Source organism: Rhinatrema bivittatum, chromosome 3, assembly GCF_901001135.1.
Source record: "Rhinatrema bivittatum chromosome 3, aRhiBiv1.1, whole genome shotgun sequence".
Taxonomy (NCBI): Eukaryota; Metazoa; Chordata; class Amphibia; order Gymnophiona; family Rhinatrematidae; genus Rhinatrema; species Rhinatrema bivittatum.
In genome coordinates this window covers 176,558,971-176,579,931 of record NC_042617.1, presented here as the reverse complement: position 1 = coordinate 176,579,931, position 20,961 = coordinate 176,558,971, and the positions used below count along the sequence as shown (strand labels likewise).

Sequence of the window (20,961 nt, the reverse complement as noted above, 5' to 3'; positions counted from 1 at the left end):
TCAGGGCAAGGAAAGTTTGGGGGAAGGAAGTTTGGCACCTACCGCTCATTTTCAGTGCTAGAAGTGCCCAATTTAGATGGACAAACCTAGGCACTGCCAGAGCACCCCTAACTCTGGCTGCCCCAATTCATTCTTCCTCTCATTGTTTTAAAAAAAATGAAGCCAGGGGGCTGCTAGCACCTCAGAATCTCTCCACCCTCCCACCATTTTAAAAATGCGAAGCTGGGGCCCCTGGCAGCTCTCCTCCATTCTGCTTTGGGCCTGGCGGCTCCCCTCCTTCCCAATCCCTCTCCCACATGGAGGGATGTAAAGGCAGAGCAGGGAGTAACCGTTTTCTCACCCCAATCCTTCCCTCCTGACTCCCTCTACATACTGCAAGGAGCTCCCATTAAGCCGAGCTGGGAGGAGGCTAGAGCCTTACCTTCTCCCACCATCCCACCATGATGTTTAGACAGAGGGATTGTCTGCGGGAGGCAGCTACTGACACCCCCCCCCCCCCCCCCACACACCAACAACTTTATATTGTTAAAGTGTCAAAAGGGAGGGATAATTCCAGTAGGGATGGCTGTGCCCCCTCTCCCCTGCTTTACAATTTCAAAGCAGAGGGAAGGAGAGAGGGCATCTCTATTGGTGGGACACAAGGCTAAAGTCAGGTGACCATTTTCAGTCAGGGCTGAGGCCAAATTTTGTCCGCCTAGATTAGCTGTTCAGCCTTAGTTGAAAATTAGCCTATAAGGTTTTATTATGTTTCACATTGTGGCCAGCAGGAGCCCACAAAATCTTGTCAAGAGTGACTACAAATGTGTTCTTCCATTAAAAAAAAAAAAAAATCTTCTTACAGTTTGTCCTTAAGATTACCTTGTAAGTAGAAACTGACATTGGGGAGAAGATTTTATTTTTCCTCACAGGTGCATTTCTGAATTTCACAACTCAACCCCATCACATCGTGGCAAAGTCTATCCTGCAACACTCTTAGGACTGCTGCGAAACCAACTGGCATTGATAAATATCAAGAGATGGGGGGTGCTAAATATGTTGGTAACTGTCTTGTCATCACATGCCTGCTGGGACCAGTGCTCTGAGACCGTCCCTGCTGCATCCATCTATTAAGAATGAACTAACAATTGTCCACTGCACATCATCTGAGGTTGTTAAAAAGAGATTACTCTCTTTCTTCGCGGTCAAGAACTGGACTGCCACAAGATACTTTTAACATGACTTCTGTCAGGTCCATGCAGGATATACAGAGGTGATAAAAAGTCATTGCCATTCGGGAGAGTTTCGGGTTGAGAGTCCGCTACATTGACAGCTGCTCAACAGCCCAGGTCACCACAAGGAGAAGAAGAAAAACTTCAGCCCCCAACTCTCCACCCCCACCCCACCAGACTATTCACAGGCTGTTCAATGAATCCATAAGTTGACCTCACCTCCTTCTTCAGGTTTTTCTCCTGCCTCCTCGAACAGGCCTGGTAGATGAATTACCACTCCATTGCCTAAAAGGGACAGAAATACACAGAAACTGAAGAGAAGGTTATATAAGATGTTATTTTTATTGCACTGGAGGAGTAAAAACACAAATAAAACAAAGGCTTCCCACTCCCATCAGTCTGAACCCGACATAGCCTGGGAAACTGCAGCTTGCAGCACCGTGGAAATGCTGCACCAGGTCCGCTCAGAACAAACCAGAACTGTCACCCAATCAGAAAGCAATTTAAAAAAAAAAAATAATACAAAGATACCTTTGTTTTTATTTTTTTTTTTTTTAATTTCTTTGTTTACAACCAGCTGTTTGGGTTTTTTTGACAAGCTGAACCAGAACCTGTACTACACCAATGTTTAACTACCGCGGCACCAGAGACCGGCACCATTTCTGCTGGTGCGCGGGGCAGCGATGGTGATTGCAGGAGGATGAGGAGGAAAGCAAGACCTTCCCTTGCAGCTGCACACATTGCACTGCATCCTGCACTATAGCCAGCAGAGGCTCTCTACTCTTAACCCTCCCCCTCCTGCAGTTTTCCCAGTTAGGGCCTGTCCTGCCTCCCATCTCTGGGATGGGAGCAGCTGCAGCTGAATGCTAATGAGCTGGCGTGAGACTTGAGTCCGGGTCTGCTCCGATTACTGGTGCTGCCTTCCCTACAGGAGCCACCGCGGGGGTCAGAGAGCAAAGCAGATTGCTGGCTCGTTAACATTCAACTGCAGTTTGTGCTCCGCTCCCAGAAACTGGACCTCAGGATTGGCCCCACTGGAAAAAAAAAATGCCCATGGTGCAGGGGTATTAACTGTAAACTGTAGTAGTATTGCCAGCTGGTATGGGGAGCAAGAGAGAGAGGAATTTTTTTATTTTTTTTAAATGATGAGCTGGTTGCTGACTGGGAAGGAAGGGAAAGAAAGGGATAGTTTTTCCCTTTAAAAAAAATGGCCAACTGACAGGGGGCAGGAAGGGAAGAGAGGGAGGGATTTTTTTATTTTTATTTTTCATAAATCCACTGGTGGCTATATGGGATGGAAAGCTATGGGGTTTTTTTCCTTTTCCGAGGACAATGCTCTTGGCTGGCTGGGAGAGGGAATGGGCAGATAGAGAGCAAGGGCTGGGGTTTTTTTTTTTGTTTTTTTTCACTATGAGCAACTTTTGTTAGAAAACAATTTTCTTAAACCGGCTAGTTTCCTTAAAATGACAAAGGCCAGTTGCAGGGCTGATCCATGAGATTCAAGACCTTGTGGGGGGAGGAAGTATATCTTTCCCCCTACACTACTACATTTCCTAGAGGACTCCTCCACCAACTAATCAGTGCTGCAACTGAGCCATATGACTTAAGGAAGGTAGCTAGCGGGTCCCTGGCGTACAAAATGCTGAGAAACAATGTACTACACTATCATGGTCTTGTTTTGATCAGTACCCTTGTGAACGGGTCCATCAAAAATGACCGGCAAGGGGCCCAGAGGCTCATGTGGCAAGTGCTGTGCATCTGCTTGCAATGGCGTGGAGAGTACAGTGGCAACACACGTAAAGCACCAAAATCTCAAACGTTGCCAACCCTACCTTTAGAATTGTCCTTAAAGAATCAATGAAGCAACACACGTTACTCTTCTTTTCCAAACACAGTCTTTAATCACAATTTGAAAGACTTAAAGACCGTCAGGTTGATGCTATACCATGCGCTGGCTGCAGCACATGGTTTGGCGCGGGTCTATATCCCCTGATGCAAGACAGGGGATAGCGTGTCTAAAACATGCGTCCTATCGCGTGTGTAGGTTATAGCGCTCATCACATACAAATGCATGTTGATGAAGCTACTATCGATTCTCCCTCCATGCAAAAAAATTTTTTGTAAAACGTTGCGGCAGAGGTACATTTTTACTCTAAATTAACACCAGCTCTGGAGTCTTGAGAAGCCCAAAAAGTGTACAGAAAAGCAGAAAATGACTTCTATGACTTAATATCATGGCGATATTAAGTCGGTAGGAACTAAAAAATTAGAAATGTCCCAAAACAAAATTTAAAAAGTGTGCTGGTGGTCAGGTTAGGAAAACAGACGTTCTAAAATTGAGCGTCCTTTTTTCCCTAAGTGGTTGACAGCCACCTCTCTCAGGCGCCTGCTGCCGAGGCAGTGCTAGGAGCATGAAATTTCCCCTAGCACCGCCTTTATACATGGCAGCCCATTGCATTTAGTATTAGGCATCCTGGAGAAGTGGATCAGTGTGTATTAAGGGAGTGGGCGCTCAATCATGAGCGCCTCTTTAACACATGTCGATATTAGAACATAAGATATGCCACGCTGGGTCAGATCACGAGTCCATCAAGCCCAGTATCCTGTTTCCAACAGCGGCCAATCCAAGTCATAAGTACCTGGCAAATACCCAAACATTAGATAAATCACAAGCTATTACTACTGCTTATTAATTACCATAATAGTTAATGGATTTTTCTTCTAGGAACTTATCCAAACCTTTTTAAACCCAATTACACTAACTGCTGTAACCACATCTTCTGGCAATGAATTCCAGACTTAACTATGCGCTGAGTTAAAAAGAAATTTCTTCAATTTGTTTTAAATGAGCTACTTGCTAACTTCATGGAGTGCCCCCCTGGTCCTTCTATAATACTGATTTAAATTACTTGTTCAAGTCCTTTTCATGATTTTGTAGACTTTTATCACATCCCCTTTCTCAGTCATCTCTTCTCTCAAACTGAACAGCCCTAACTTCTTTAGCCTTTCCTCACAGGGCAGCCATTCCATGCCCCATATCATTTTGGTCAGCCTTCTCCAGTGCAGCTCTATCCTTTTTGAGATGATGTGACCAGAATTGCACAGTATTTAAGGTGCGGTCTCACCATGGAGTGAAACAAAGGTATTATGACATCCTCCATTTTATTTTCCATTCCCTTCCTAATAATTCCTAACATTCTGTTTGCTTTTTGATTGCCACAGCACACTGAGCCAACAATTTCAATGATTTATCCACTATGCCACCCAGATCTCTTTCCTGGGTGGTAACTCTTAAGATTGAACCTAACATTGTGAAACTACAGCAAGGGTTATTTTTCCCTATATGCATCACTTTGCACTTGTCCTCTTTAAATTTCATCTGCCATTTGGATGCCCAATCTTCAGTCTCGCAAGGTCCTCCTGCATTTCATCACAATCCGCTTGAGATTTAACTACTCTGCATGATTTTGTATCACCTGACATACCCCTTTCCAGATCATTTAGAAATTTATTAAAATGCACCCGTCCACGGGCAGATCCCTGAGGCCCTCCACTGTTTACCTTTGTCCACTGTGAAAACTGACCATATAATCCTGTTTCCTGTCTTTTAACCAGCTTACAATCCAAAAAAGATCATCGCCTCCTATCCCATGACTTTTTAGTTTTCTTAGAAGCCTCTCATGCAGTCGAACACCTCCTGAAAATCCAAATACACCACATCTACCAGTTCACCTTTATCCATATATTTATTCACCCCTTCAAAAAAATGTAGGAGATTTGTGAGGCAAGACTTCCCTTGGGTAAATCCATTCTGGCTGTGTCCTATCAAACTATGGGCCTCATTTTCTAAAGTATCGCAGACCTGCTATACTTTAGAAAATTGCGCTAATGGGGGCAGGGGGGGCGGTCCTGCGCTAGCCGGCAGCAATCGCACCACCGCGGTGCGATTGCTGCCGGTTCGAACCCAATAGAGCCACCGTGAAAGGTGGGTGCTATTGGCCGCGAAAAGGCCCTTACCTTTCGCTGTCCGCGGCGGCGTCACAGAGTCGGCCCCGGTGACGCCCCGACTCCTCCTCTTCCGGGGCCGACTCCGCCCCAATGTAGGTAGCGCAGGCGTGCGCTACCTTCGCAAGCTATCACAGGCTTGCGCTGTTAGCGCAAGCCTGCGATAGCCTTGGAAAATAAGGCTCTATGTCTATCTAAATGTTTTGTGATTTTATTCTTGTAACAGTCTCCATGATTATTCCCAGCACTGAAGTCAGGTTCTTGGGTCTATAGTTTCCTGGATCACCCCTGGATCCCTTTTTAAATATAGGGATTACATTGACCATCTTCCAATCTTCAGGTACATCGGATGATTTTAATGATAGGTTACAAATTAATTGAAATAGGTCTGAAATTTCATGTTTTAGTTCTTTCAGAACCTTGGGGTGTATACCATCTGGACTAGGTGATTTACTATTCAGTTTGTCAATCAGGCCTACCACATCTTCCAGGTTCTCCATGATTTGCTTCGTTGATCGAATAGTCACCCATGAAAACCTTCTCTGGAACGGGTATCTCTCCAAAATCCTCTTCAGTAAACACTGAAGCAAAGAAATCATTTAATCTTTCTCACAATGGCCTTATCTTCTCCAAGTGTCCTTTAACGCCTTGAACATCCATTGGTCCAACCAACTCCCTCGCAGGCTTTTCTGCTTCGGATATATTTTTTAAAGTTTTTATTGTGAGTTTTTGCCTCTATGGCCAACTTCTTTTCAAATTCTCTTAGTCTGTCTTATTAATGTCTTACATTTAACTTGCCAATGCTTATGCTTTATCCTATTTTCTTCTGATGGATCCTTCTCTTCCATTTTTTGAATGAAGATTGGCTAAAATAGCCTCTTTCACCTCACCTTTTTTAAACCATGCCAGTAATCGTTTTGCATTCCTTCCACCTTTCTTAATGTGTGTGGAATACATCTGGCATGTGCTTCTAGGATGGGGGTTTTGTTTTGTTTTGGTTTTTTAACAATGTCCATGCTTATTGCACACTTTTACCTTTGTAGAAAAAACTGAAAGTGCAGCTATTTTTCACATTTTATCAGTTTCTCCCTTTTGAAAGTTTTAGCGCTAGAACCGTGGATTTTTAGCCGTGGAGTTTAGCGCTGGAGCCCTTCTAGTGTCCCTCTTCCAGTCAGGAATTCAAATTGATCATATTATGATCACTATTTCCAAGCGGCCCCACTACCATTACCTCTCTCACCGATATTGCATCGGCCCATGTGGTTTGGAAGAGAGAAATGTGTGGTGCTTTATTGAGTCCTTTCATGACAGTTCCAAAGATAGGGTTGGCAACACTTGAGTTTTAGGAGCTATGCACCACCATGCATAAAGTCACCAGTTCAATCTCCGAGCCCGGTCTTCTGCTCCCTGAGGCAGCCAGGGATGCTGCAGAGACAACATTCACAGCCTCCAGGGGCAGTCACTGTCATCCCTCAAGGGTGACACCTAGTGGCCAAATACAGGGCCCATGATTTCAGGGCTCCGGATGGTGAGGGTCCTCAGCCCAGGGCCCTGGCTGTAATCACTAAATTATAACCAGATGGGAGGGGATATAAAATAGGAAACAAATGCCTGGATAGTGGTGAATTATGGCTCTTGGCGTCATTTGCCAGCCCTGGTTCATATTGAGCTGGAAGTAGAAATGAGTAGGAGGAAACTGCTGGATCAAAAATTTAAAAAAAAAAGATGTTAAAAACCACCTAAAAAACAGACCCTCTGACTGGCTAGTCTACAGTTATCTCAGTCCATACCAGTACAAAATAAAGGGGACAGGAATTTAGGGGGGGGAATTTGGTTTTTTTTTTTAATCTCAAGACAGCCAGAAAGGGCATGTAAAATTTTGCACTACTTCTTCCCATCTTAGAGGTTAGGAGACACATCATGTATATAAGTTGGTGTTAGTGCCTTCAAGCCTTATGCCTGAATATGTATATAAGTTTGCTATATCGCCTTCAATCTTTGCTCTCTTTCCTACGTGCACATCCCATTTCTTTCTTACCCTGTTTTTTGTAACTGCTCCCTTCCTTCTTTTGTTTTCCCCTTGTTACATGTAAACTGGCATGATATCTCTGATGATGGTCGGTCAAGAAAAACCATAAACAAACAAACAAACAAACAAACAAACAAACAAACAAATAAATAAATAAATTACAGATTGTACAAGTAGGGGATTCCTGCTTTTTAAAGCTGGTATGTTAAATAATATGGACCACCATAGTATTGATAATGTATTCTGCCTCCAGTAAGTGCTCAGTTAAGTAAGGATTTGGTGAAATGTGGTGCCATCTTGCAAATTATGGTAAGAGGGTTTTGAATAACCCCAAAATTTCCACCAAAATGACCCTGAATGTGAGATTATGCCCAAATTCAGACTGCACAGTGCCAATCTTGGCAAGAGCATGTCAAGTAAAATCACAGTGTAAACCCTCTGGGATGGGCAGCCTAAGCTGGTCACACTTTTATTCAACCATTTCCAATCACTTGCTTCACTTAACTCCTTTTTTCAAGCACCTTTTCTGTGTTACTCTAAGCATGGATTTTCAAGTTTACGCAGATTTTTAACCAGTTGTTTTCGTTTTAGTGCAATTTTAACTCCTGTATCATTTGCACGCCATTTGCTTACTGAATCTCATGCTAACATGTTTACCACGTGAGTAAATGAAAAACTGCATGGGTTTTAACCTACACTGCATTACTCAGCTTCTACGTCTTTAGCTGAATAAGAGGGCAACATCATAATTAGCTTTACTGGCAGGTTGAAAGGCTCCCAGAAAAAAAACAAAACAATACATAATCCCAAGCTTACAGAAACATTTGATGGAAAGGAGGAAGGGGGTTTAAGATAAACATCAACTCTGCACACTCTGCATTTTACATGCCGATCAGACCTTTGCTGCTGAAATGGTCTTCCAGCTGTCCCCAGGACTGACATCCACCATTGGGTCTTAGCCCCGCCTTCCCTGGGTCCTGTGACCCAATTCGAGATGCTCTCTATTAATAAAAGGGCTACAGGTAAGCCCCTGCTGAAAGGGCACGCCCCTTGTGAACCCCTTGGTACAACCCCAGAGTGACAGTACAGTTGCTGTTGGCTTCAGGGGCGTTGCTAGTGCTCAACAGATCTGGGCACAGGCCCAAAGCTCTCCCCCCACACCTGCCATCCCCTAGCCTAGTAGTAACAGCAGTGGGCTATGAACCAGGGTTCAAATCCCACTGCTGCTCCTTGTGACCTTGGGCAAGTCACTTCCCCTATACTACTGCCTCAGGTCCAAATAGACGTAAGCCCTCTGGGGATCGGGAAGGAATATCTATGGTACCTGAATGTAAATCTGCTTTGAAGGGCCAAAAAGCAGAATATACAAGCATAATAACTAGGATACAAGGTTTAGCTACCTGGTTGCCTTGACTCTCTGTTCCCTCTTGGTGCAGTTGCAGTTTGAAAAGGGAGGCCTGTGGCAGTACTGCAGAATCTGTGTAGCATGGTGTCCAGTCTTTTGAGCCACAGGCTGCTCCTCTCCTGAGTCCTAGAGCTCCTATCTGCTAGGCCTCTTCTTGCACTGGGAATGGTTCCTGCATGGCTTGTGGATTGGACCACAGACAAGGGACAGAATCTCAAAACATCCTACACCTCCAGTTCTGTAACACAAACTCCCTCCACGAAATTCCCCCAACAATTGAAATAGAACATTTCCCCTTACACTCACCATACAAAAAAAATCTAATTATAGCATCACTTCAATAAGAGCAACATCAAAACATTCCAGTCAGATACTTTCGAAGAAGAAAACAGAAATTCCTGCAGAAACAAAGGGAAAAAAAAAAAAGACAGAACCTATGTAGCTAGCCTGCCATATCATATCAGACCTAACTCCCAGGACTCAAAGAGCAGCAATCCTTCCTAAGAAAGGGCAGCACTGCCTTAGAACACCAATACACCAGCCAGACTGCTATAGGTTCCTACACAGACACTACATTCTAGCAGAATTCCTCACCTCGGTCACACACACAGGAACACAGCTGACCATACCTAATACAAAACACAAATCACAAACTGAATCATGCAGATAGAAACTGAAATGGAAACCCCAAGAAGCCAGACTCTGCATGAGGTGCATCACCAGAAAAAAAGAAACAAGATGCATATCTTCCTGCACTGAGCAAAATACAAACCTATAAGAAATGCACATTCCCAAAGCTAACTCATTCCATTCTTTAAAAAACAGAAAATACAGTTTTGTTTTTATCTTTTGTGGTCTGGGAATTTTATAATTTTTTTCATTGGATTGGTCCTGGTCTCTCTTTTTGAACATCTATGCTCTTTTCCAGGGTGTTTTTTCCATTTTTTCTCTCTCCTGCTGCCTTCTTACCTTCTTTTCCGACATCTGGCTGATACTGAAGTTTCCCTTTCAGCTTTTTTCCCTATTTCTCTGACATTCCTTCGTTCCATAGCTAAATTTCATCCTCCTCCTCCCCATCTAATCCTCTAGTCCTCTGTCTCAATTTTTATCTTTCACCTATCATCTGTCCTCCTCCCCATCTAATCCTCTAGTCCTCTGTCTCAATTTTTATCTTTCACCTATCATCTGTCCATCTCCCACTCTCAACCTCCTCAACTCTCCCATTCCCCCCTCTCTCACTTCTCCAGCTTTTACCCACTCCCTAGTTCTCTATTTTCATTCTATATACTTCCCCTCCTATTAACTCTTATCAACCTTCTTCTGCCTCTCACCAGTTCACGCTCTCCTTCCCTTCCAGGTCTCCAGCCTGTTGTATTACTTACTTCCTAAAAAACCACATCAAGCTTTCACGTTTGAAACAAAAAATTCATATATATCCACGTGAATTGAAGAATAAGGAGAACCTAATATGTAAGTTCTCTAAGGAACATATAAGCATATAAATATTTAGATCAATCTTAGGTCTTGAAAAACCTCTTTCTACCTTGGAGCCTTCCTCTTCTCTCCTGACGGCCCTGTGGTTAAAATCTGAGCTGTTTGAACCACAGGGACTCTTGTATCTAGAAGCCCCACATGGTTCAAACATCAGCTATTTGAAATGCACAGTGTTGCAGTAATTCAAGCAGCTGATGTTTGAACAGTCCTGGGTTCCTCCATAGATACAAAATTCCCCATGGGTTCAAACAACTCAGATTTCAATCACAGGGGAGGCAGAAGGGAAAAGGAAGGCTCCAAGGCAGGCACTACAGCTGCAGAAGAACAGGAATTAATCATATCATTTTTTTGTGGGGGGGGTTTTGTTTTGTTTTACAGTGGCAGCAGACTCGGGACACACTCAGATTCTGGGCACAGGCCCCATGTGCTTTAATGTGACGTTTTCCCCAAGTGTTAGCTTATAATTTTCTTTTGCAATTGCTTCTAATTATTAGTTTTGTGGGTGATTTTATTTCTATGATCCAAGGCCTTGGCTAATATTATGCTGAGGTATTTAACCCTTGTTTCTATGATAATTATCAAGCGAGGAACCTGGTATACCGCCAATTTCCTGGGCTTTTAAATTGTTTACCTATTTGACTAGGTCACAGGTGAGGATGGGATATAATGTAGGGGAGCTTTAAAAAGGTTTTCTATGAAGCTATCATTACTGTACTGGAAAATTGCACTGAACATACTAGCAAGGATGCTGAAAAGCTAGAATGTATGTAAAAGGTAAAAAATTATGTTAAACAATGACTTTTGTCTTGCCTTCTGGGCTCAATTTACAAGAAATCACATGACTTACAAGAATTCATTCTTAACATCATATATGAGATAAAATGATGCTGCCATCCAAATAGGAAAATGTTATGCAAACTAACTCACTGGTGTGTAAATTATAGGGGTGACCTATTTAACTGACTGTATCAACAACATTCTTTGAGACTGCTTCGGAATGGCTTTGCTGATAATTGAACTCTTCTGGAATATTCCAGGGGGCGATCCAGGTAACTATAGACCAGTGAGCCTGACTTCAGTGCCAGGAAAAATAGTGGAAACTATTCTCAAGATCAAAATCGTAGAGCATATAGAAAGACATGGTTTAATGGAACACAGTCAACATGGATTTACCCAAGGGAAGTCTTGCCTAACAAATCTGCTTCATTTTTTTGAAGGGGTTAATAAACATGGATAAAGGTGAACCGGTAGATGTAGTGTATTTGGATTTTCAGAAGGCGTTTGACAAAGTCCCTCATGAAAGGCTTCTAAGAAAACTAAAAAAGTCATGGGATAGGAGGCGATGTCCTTTTGTGGATTACAAACTGGTTAAAAGATAGGAAGCAGAGAGTAGGATTAAATGGTCAATTTTCTCAGTGGAAAAGGGTAAACAGTGGAGTGCCTCAGGGATCTGTACTTGGACCGGTGCTTTTCAATATATATATATATATATATATATATATATATATAAATGATCTGGAAAGGAATACAAGCGAGGTTATCAAATTTGCGGATGATACAAAAATTATTCAGAGTAGTTAAATCACAAGCGGATTGTAATACATTACAGGAGGACCTTGCAAGACTGGAAGATTGGGCATCCAAATGGCAGATGAAATTTAATGTGGACAAGTGCAAGGTATTGCATATAGGGAAAAATAACCCTTGCTGTAATTACACGATGTTAGGTTCCATATTAGGAGCTACAACCCAGGAAAAAGATGTAGGTATGCACTGTCTTTCTGACACTTCTTTGTGCTATATTCCTGTATACCAGTGTTAGACAGAGAATTAGGCATCATAGTGGATAATAACTTTAAAATCGTTGGCTCAGTGTGCTGCAGCAGTCAAAAAAGCAAACAGAATGTTAGGAATTATTAGGAAGGGAATGGTTAAGAAAACGCAAAATATCATAATGCCTCTATATCGCTCCATGGTGAGACCGCACCTGGAATACTGTGTACAATTCTGGTCGTCGCATCTCAAAAAAGATATAGTTGCGATGGAGAAGGTACAGAGAAGGGCAACCAAAATGATAAAGGGGATGGAACAGCTCCCCTATGAGGAAAGGCTGAAGAGGTTAGGGCTGTTCAGCTTGGAGAAGAGACGGCTGAGTGGGGATATGATAAAGGTCTTAAAGATCATGAGAGGTCTTGAACGAGTAGATGTGAATCGGTTAATAACACTTTCGAATAATAGAAGGACTAGGGGGCATTCCATGAAGTTAGAAAGTAGCACATTTAAGACTAATTGGAGAAAATTATTTTTCACTCAACGCACAATAAAGCTCTGGAATTTGCTGCCAGAGGATGTAGTTAGTGCAGTTAGTGTAGCTGGCTTCAAAAAAGATTTGGATAAGTTCTTGGAGGAGAAGTCCATTAACAGTTATTAAATGAAGTTTACTTAGGGAATAGCCACTGCCATTAATTGCATCAGTAGCATGGGATCTTCTTAGTATTTGGGTAATTGCCAGGTTCTTGTGGCCTGGTTTGGCCTCTGTTGGAAACAGGATGCTGGGCTTGATGGACCCTTGGTCTGACCCAGCATGGCAATTTCTTATGTTCTTATTTGTGTTTATTTATAGCCCACAACAATATCAATATTTTCTCAATAAAAAACAAGGGCCCAGCAATTTCTAATTTAATTTTAGACTGCTTTTCTGTACACCCGCCGACTTAATAACCTAGCAATATTAAGCTGGAGGGACCAAAAATTAAAAAAACAAAAAACATGCCCGCCAGTCAGCAGGTTAGAAAAATTGATGCTCAATTTTACCAGCGTCCGTTTTCCTAGCCAATGGCTATCAGCGTGTTCGGAAACCGATGCCTGTAAAATTGAGCGTCTGTTGTCAGAACCTGCTAACAGCCACCTCTACACTAATAAGGAGGCTCTAGGGACACGCTATTGTCCCTAGTGCCTCCTTATTAGCGCGACCCCTCCTTTAAGTAAAGAATCGAACACCCAGGAGAGGTGGCTGGGCACGCGTTGGGAGAATGAGCGCTCAACATGGAGCGTCCATTCTCCCACAAATCTTACAGTACCGGCCTGTATGTTATAAAAGTAAACAAAAAGTAAGAAAAATAAGAAACCAATCTGGTTCTTGAAAGAAGTGGCTGACATAATAAAAGCAAAAAAGCAACATTCAATTATAAAGGATCCCAAAAAGAGGAACACAGGGAAGAATAGCTAGTAAAACGTAAGGAGACAAAAAGTAATCAAGAAAGCAAAAAGTCTGATAGAAGAAAGGATTGCCAAAGTGGTAAAGCGAGGCGAGAAAACATTCTTCAGATACATCAGAGAAAGGAGAAAGGTCCAAAGAGGTATAGTGAAATTGAATGGTGACTAGGATCAATGTGTAGAGAGAGACAAAGAAATGGCAGAAATATTAAACAAATACTTCAGTTCTGTGTTCACTAAAGAATACCCGGGAGAAGGACCATTGCTAGTTAACAAGACTGTGGAAGGGGGTGAAGTAGACAAAACTTCATATACAGAAGAGAATGTATGGGAACAGCAGGGAAAACAAAGTGGACAAAGCCATGGAGTCTGATGAGGATCATCCCAGGATATTGAGGGAGCTCAGAGACGTGCTGGCAGGAATGCTGTCTGACCTGTTCAATAGATCCTTGGAAATGGGAGTGGTGCCGAGTGACTGGAGAACAGCGATGGTGGTCCCGCTTCACAAGAGTGGTAGCAGAGAGGAGGCTGGAAACTACAGGCCGGTTAGCCTCACCTTGGTGGTGGGAAAATTAATTGAGATTCTGCTGAAGGAAAGGATAGTGACCTATCTACAATCCAGTGGGCTGCTTGATTCGAGACAGCATGGATTCACCCGGGGAATCCATGCTGTCTCAATAATCTGATTGATAGAAAACTCGTGAATAAAATGAGAAGCTTGGGAGTGAGTGCCAAGGTGGTGGCGTGGATTACAAACTGGTTGACAGAAGACAGCATGTGATGGTAAATGGAACCTGCTTTGAAGAGAAAACTGTGTTAAATGGAGTGCCACAGGGATCGGTGTTGGGACCGGTTTTATTCAATATCTTTGGGAGCAACATTGCGGAAGGGATAGAAGGTAAAGTTTGTCTGTTTGCAGATGATAATAAAATCTGCAACAGAGCGGACACACCGGAAGGAGTAGAGAGAATGAGACGTGATTTAAAGGAACTTGAATGGTGGTCGAAGATATGGCAGCTTGGATTCAATGCCAAGAAGTGCAGAGTCATACATCTGGGGTGTGGTAATCCAAAAAAGATGTATGTGAAGGGTTGTTTGCACAGAACAAGAGAAAGACCTTGGGGTGATAGTGTCTAATGATCTGAAGATGGTGAAGCAACATGACAAGGCGATAGCAAAAGCCAGAAGAATGCTGGACTGTACTGAGAGAGGAATAACCAGTAAGAAAAAGGAGGCAATAATCCCCTTGGTACAGGTCCTTGGTGAGGCCTCACTTGGAGTACTGTATTCAGTTCTGGAGACTGTATCTCAAGAGAGACAGAGACCGGATGGAGGCAGTAGTGGGTCTCCATCAAATGACTTATGAGGAGAGGCTGAAGGTCCTAAATATGTATACCCTGGAGGAGAGAAGGTACAGGTGAAATATGATACAGACCTTCAGATACCTTAAAGGTTTTAATGATGCGCAATCAATGACAAACCTTTTCCGTTAGAAAGAAATCCGAAGAACCTGGAATCACAAAATGAAACTCAAGGGAGGACAACTCAGAACCAATGTCAGGAAATATTTCTTCATAGAAAGGGTGGTCAATGCCTGGAATGCCCTTCTGGAGGAGGTGGTGAAAACAAAAACAGTAAAAGATTTCAAAGGGGCATGGGATAAACACTGTGGATCCCTAAAGGCTAGAGGATGGGAATGAAGAAAAGAGTGCATGGGGGTAACTTGCTGGTGTGGCGGTTACTACCCTTAACCAATAAGCCTTTATGCTGTTGATGCAACTCCAACATTGCTCTCTGCTTTAGCAGCAGGGGAAAGAGAGGAATTAGACTCAGACAGCAACCAACAAGGACACTGAATTGCACAGTCTTGGAAAACAAATAAGCATGGGAGTAACTTGATGATGCGGCAGTTACTATCCTTAACCAAGAAGCCTTTATGCTGTTGATAAAACTCCAACATTACTCTCTACTTCAATGGCAAGAGATAACGGGGAATTGGACTGAAACAGTAACCAACAAGGACCAGAACTGACAGTCTGGGAAACTGATAATTAAGGTGGCTTGTATGGCCAGTAGTTACTAACATAAGCTTGCTGGGCAGACTGGATGGACCATTTGGTCCTTTTCTGCTGTCATTTCTATGTTTCTATAACATGGCTGCTGTCTTGTGAATCCTGAGTGGCCTGCAGCCACTGTTATCTGAGTGCCCACTGGATTGGCCTCATCTGGAGATGTACCAAGGGTGTTACATGTACAATTGATGCCATAAGACCCATCGGACTCATCTGAATCTTTCCACTATGGATATCAAGGTGACAATCTTCTGCTATGGAAGGAAAGCTCTTGCCTAAGTCATGTCTAGCAGAGCTCCAATAAATTTTAAACCTCAAGTGAGGCTTAGGGTAGTTTATGACAAATCCTAATAACTCCATCACTCAAATGGTCCTGAACATCGATTCTATGGCAAACACTTGCAAAGTGCTCTTGATCAGCTAGTCATCCAGACAGGGATACAGGTACACACACAGTTTGTTTAGGTACACCACTACCTCAGCAAGAAATCTGAGAAGACACATGGGGCTGACACTAGCCCAAAAGGCAGTATGTGATACTAAACGTAAAGGTCTCCCACAACAAATCTGAGATATTTCCCTTGATGGGGGAATATGTCTTATGTGGGTGTAAACATCCATGAGGTTGAGAGAGCATAGCCAGTCCCTTTTTTGAAGAAACAGAATTGATGCCCAGAGAAACTATCATGAACGTTTCTTTTTTCATAAACCTGTTCAAGGCCCTTCTGTCTAGGATAGAATGGATTCCCCAGGTTTTCTTTGGGATCAGGAAATACTTGGAGAAAAATCCCCACCCTCTTTTCCTTGGTGGAACAGGCTCAACCGCATTGGTCTCTAAGAGGAAGGAGAGCTCCTGATGAAACAAGTGACTCCAACTGAGGTCTGGGGGCTGATTTGGCAGGAGATCCAATAGACTTAATTTCTACCCTCTTCTTACGATGCTGAGGACCACCTGTTTGAAGTTACACTGGGCAAAAAATGTATGTAAAACCTCGGTCTGCCTCCAACAGGAAGATTGTCCAGCACTGATACAGTTATGCAGGCTATGCTTTCTGATCTAGTCAAAACCCTGTCCCAGTGTTGACTGGGGTACTGGCTGTAGGTTATGGCTCACTGCTGCCTTGGACACACACGTAGGACCTGTTAAATCTGGAATCAAGGTGGCAGAGGATAGCAATTCCTTAGTTGGAAAAAAATGCCTCCTCTGCCCCGTCAGCTGATACGCCCTGGAGGAGGGCAGGTTTGGAGTGGCAGTGGAGAGCTGCTGAAGTGTTGCACAGTGATCACACATCTGTGTCACTGCTTCCCTTACTTTATCTCCACAGAGATTCTCTTAGGTGCATGGCATGTCTGCAAGTCTTTCCTAAACCTCTGGTCAGAGGTCTGAAGCCCACGGCCCGTGGCCAGGAGAGTCTGCGGGCACAAATCCCCAAGGCAGAGACTCTCAATGCTATTTCAAAAACATCAAATGGTCAAGCAGACCATGTGTTTTCCCACATTCCATTCCCTTGTCCACCTGTGACTGGAGGGAGTCTTGCTGCTTTTGAGGAAGCTGCTCAGCCACCCCCTGGCATCTGCCTCCATAATTTCCACATGTACTGGCCCACAAAGAGCAGGTAGGAGGCTATGCAGGCATTTAGCATAGCTCTCTGAAAAACCTCTCTCCCAAGAATGTCCAAGGTTCTAGACTCCTTTCCTGGGTACACCAAGGAATGAGGTCCTAGATCTCTTGGCCATCTTGAGAGCAGATTTGACCACCACAAACTGGTGTAGCAGCTGTCTTTTTTTCAAATCCAGGAGCTTTTGGACAAGACAGATTGTGTCTGCCTTCTTTTTAACAGGAGCCACAGAGAGGGGGGGTTTTCCCCACATCCTCATCTGTACCTCCTGACAGATTTCATGAACTGGAACTGCCATGATCTTCTCAGGGGGCTCCATAAACTGAAGGATGTCCAGCATCTTGTTTCTGGTCTCATTCTCTGTCGCAGGTGTGGATGGAGCAAATATTTTGGATCCAAAAAGTTTCTCCATTTTGTTGAGACGAGCATGGCGGCCCTTGGGTGTCATCTGATCACAGTTGACACCCTCAGATGTCGAGCGACGCCCCCAGAGGATGCAGATCCGTGATTGACATGGTCCGTGGGAACTGGGAGCATCGACGGAAGCCAGACAACACCATGAAAAATAGCCGGTGCATGGACAATGACCGGGGGCCACTGATACGTGGAACGCCGGGAATCAACCGCGAAGGAAGAAAAAAAATTTCTACCTACTGCACAGAGGGGGGAGCCAACCAGCGAAGGGGGACTAGTCGATGGAACGGAAGAAAAATAAACGATATTTTATAGCCAAAAAGGCAGAAGAAGCAGAGCTCCAAAAACTGTGAGGCAACCGCATCATGGAAAAAGAGAGACTGAAGGGGGACCTCACGTGGACGTGTGGATAGTGGCATGCTCAATGTGTTAGTCAAAGTTTCTAGAAACTTTGACGAATGTTTTCTATGCCGGGCTCCATCTGATGATGTTACCCATCTGTGAGGACCACCATCCTGCTTGTCCTAGGAGAATGTAAAATACAATATAAATTACTGTAAAGAAAAAAAACAGAAAGAGGAGACCTAGGAATAAGACCAAAGGAAGAGGAAATTGAGCCAAAGCAGGCTGAAAGTCTAAAAAATCTTTCCTATCACTGCTGCTGTAATTAATTCCTCATAAGAAATCTCAACTCCTGCTCAAAAAAAGTTTTGATGGAAGGTGATAATTTCATATGTTGCTGACTACCATACCAACTGTGGTTACGGTGCCATCAATTTTAATCATCAATGCCACCTAACACCTGTTCAGTTCAATCATACAATGCTGAAAAACAATATATATATATATATTTAAATGTTTTTATATTACATTTAAAAACAATTTGAATGAGCATATAGCTTAAATCTGCTGATGGCATCAACACTTGACAAACACTTAGCTTAGATGAACCACCAAGAACAACAGGCATGCATTGTATTAATACCCAGACCATCCCAATTTGGCCGAGTTTCGAAAAGATTTCTTCTTCAGAAATGGGTGAAGTCATGTCTGCAAATTCCGCTCAAACCGACCCAGAGTTTGTCATCTTAACCCCGCATCCACATTGGGATGGTTTGGGTGTTAATTCTGTGCACGCCCGTTGTTCTTGGCGGTTCATCTAAGCTAAGTATTTGTCAAGCCCTGATGCTGTTGGCAGATTTAAGCTGTATGCTCATTTAAATAGATTGTTTTTAAATGTAATATTAAAAAATTGTTTTTAAAAAAAATATATATATATATATATTGGTTTATAGCATTGCATGATAGAACTGCACGGGTAGGTAGGTGGTTGTGGATGATTAAAATGGATGGCAACGTAACCACAATTGGTATGGTAATCAGCAACATATGAAATTATCACCTTCCAACTGAAATTTTTTTGGGCAGTTCAGTTTGTTGATGCATTGAGTAGGAGTTGAGGTTTCTTTTACGAGGGGGTTATTTTTTTGGATTTTGATTAATCACTCTCAGTGTGGAGTTCAGTTTTTGTTTTTTTTTTTTGTTTGTCTGATTAATTCCTCAGCATTGCAAAGAAAGCTTCTGACAGTACAGAAGAGTCTGGCAGCATACACTGTTGTATCACTCTGTAGGATTGTTTTCAAGCATCAGTGAAAGAGACTTGTGAACAATCCTGCCAAATTACCTAGATAAGATTATACTGGCACAATGTCTGCCACTAATTTGAAAACTGGCTGGCATCCCCGTTAGCTCAAGGTTAGAAGTAACTCTTTGCCTACCTTCTGCTGTTTCCCTTTTAGTTTTATTTTTGGATGCGGGAGCTGGTTTTAAGCATCCATTTTTTCCCCAGAGCAGCCCAATCAAAAAGAAATACTCACCAGGAGACCATTTCCACATCCTATTCACAGCTGTATCACCAAATCCTTGTACATTTTTTTTTTCATCTGGAAATAGAGTTTGTTTTTAATATCCCACATTCCCATCCCATCTATAAAAGCTTTCCGCCGAAACTGTTTCCCTTGGTTAATAAAACAAGTGAGTATTTTTTCTTTTTGGCTATAGAAATGGGATAGATGCGATTTGTAAAATGCTTTTATTGAATAAAACTATGAAGTGCTGCAAATTTAACCGGCATTATTAACAAGAGAGTCAAGATCTGCGCTTGGCATAAAAGGACCCCCCCTCCCTTCAAATAATACACGGCAACTGTTGGCGTTATTAAAGGCCGCAGTTTATTTCACCAACCCGAGCCCGTACAATAAACATGTGGCTGACAACAATGTCGGCTCAACTGCCCCTTCCCCACCCCCTTCGCTTCTGTTCAGGTTACTCACCACCACGTCCCAGTGGTAAGCAATTCGCAACCCCCCCCCCTTACTTCCCGCGCCTCGTCCCAGCAATGGTAAGCCGTGGTCAATGACCTTTAGCCCCTAGCTCTTTTGACCTTCTCGTGCAGCAGCCCCCCCAATTGCACAAGACTCTCTCCCCCCCCCTCAAAAAAACAATTATCGAACAATTTATATACACATTAAACTTGGGCTCGGGTTTCCGCCTCAACTGCAACATTATTCAAGCAAGAATTGCATTACAACAATACATTTCAACAACAACAGGGAGGGAGGGAGGGATGCCGGAAAAAACCGCCCCACTCAGCTCGCGCGCCCTCCCTTGCCCCTCGAACCAATCCTGCTGCATTGCAACCTTAAACCAATAGGAGCGCCGCGATTTTGATTCGCTGGCGGCTTCCTATTGGCTCCCGCTTTCGCGCTCGATTCTCCCTCGTCCCCCTACCCCCTTTTTCCTCGGACCCGGCCTGCGCGCACCTCTCCTCTTATTATAGCTAGCGGCGCGGGACAAGCCCACACCGCTGCTCATTAATTACCATTTCTAGGACTTCTCACTTGCCACTCATGCTCCACTATAAGGGGCAGTACATGCAGGCAACCCTTCAAGACTCCGATACTTTAGAAATGTAGTAAAATGTTTATTATGGTAAATGATAGCTAATCACAACGTATGTCTGGAAAGGAAGAGGTTCAGCAAATTGCTGAACACCCTAGGCTCGTCTTTGCCTATGTCACAATCTTAAAAAGGCTTATATACATTTTTTTCTGATTTCCTTTGCCAAGTATTGATCATTTCTAAATATGTCATTCTGGCCTGGCTTCCTTTCATTCTCATTTTCCTTTCCTTCATTCTCTTTCTTTCGTGTCCAAATGTTTGTTTTCCTTCTATATTATCGTCCCATGGTTTGTAGGAAGACATCGATCATCTCTTATCAAAGTCTGCACTTTCCTTTGTAGTTGGTTTCCACACAGATCACACATGTATCTTATGTGGGCCATTCCCATGTCCTTCACATTTTGCTGACTTAGCCCCCATCCTACATCTGTCCTTACTGCTCACATGTACTGACACATATTGGCACACAAGCTTAGTCGGACAAAGTTCTGCAGTCAGCATTATACAAGATGTGCATGAATAATTGGAAGCATTGAGA

The 20,961-nt window shown here is 43.2% G+C and overlaps 1 protein-coding gene across 1 annotated transcript in view; it reads right to left on the bottom strand.

Annotated features, from left to right (window-relative positions):
* ADSS (adenylosuccinate synthase) overlaps positions 1–20,961 on the bottom strand; it is a 211,258-nt gene that overhangs the window by 92,619 nt on the left and 97,678 nt on the right. The window contains 1 exon segment of the mRNA XM_029593957.1: positions 1,428–1,493. Within this exon segment, the coding sequence (XP_029449817.1) occupies positions 1,428–1,493 (66 nt within the window).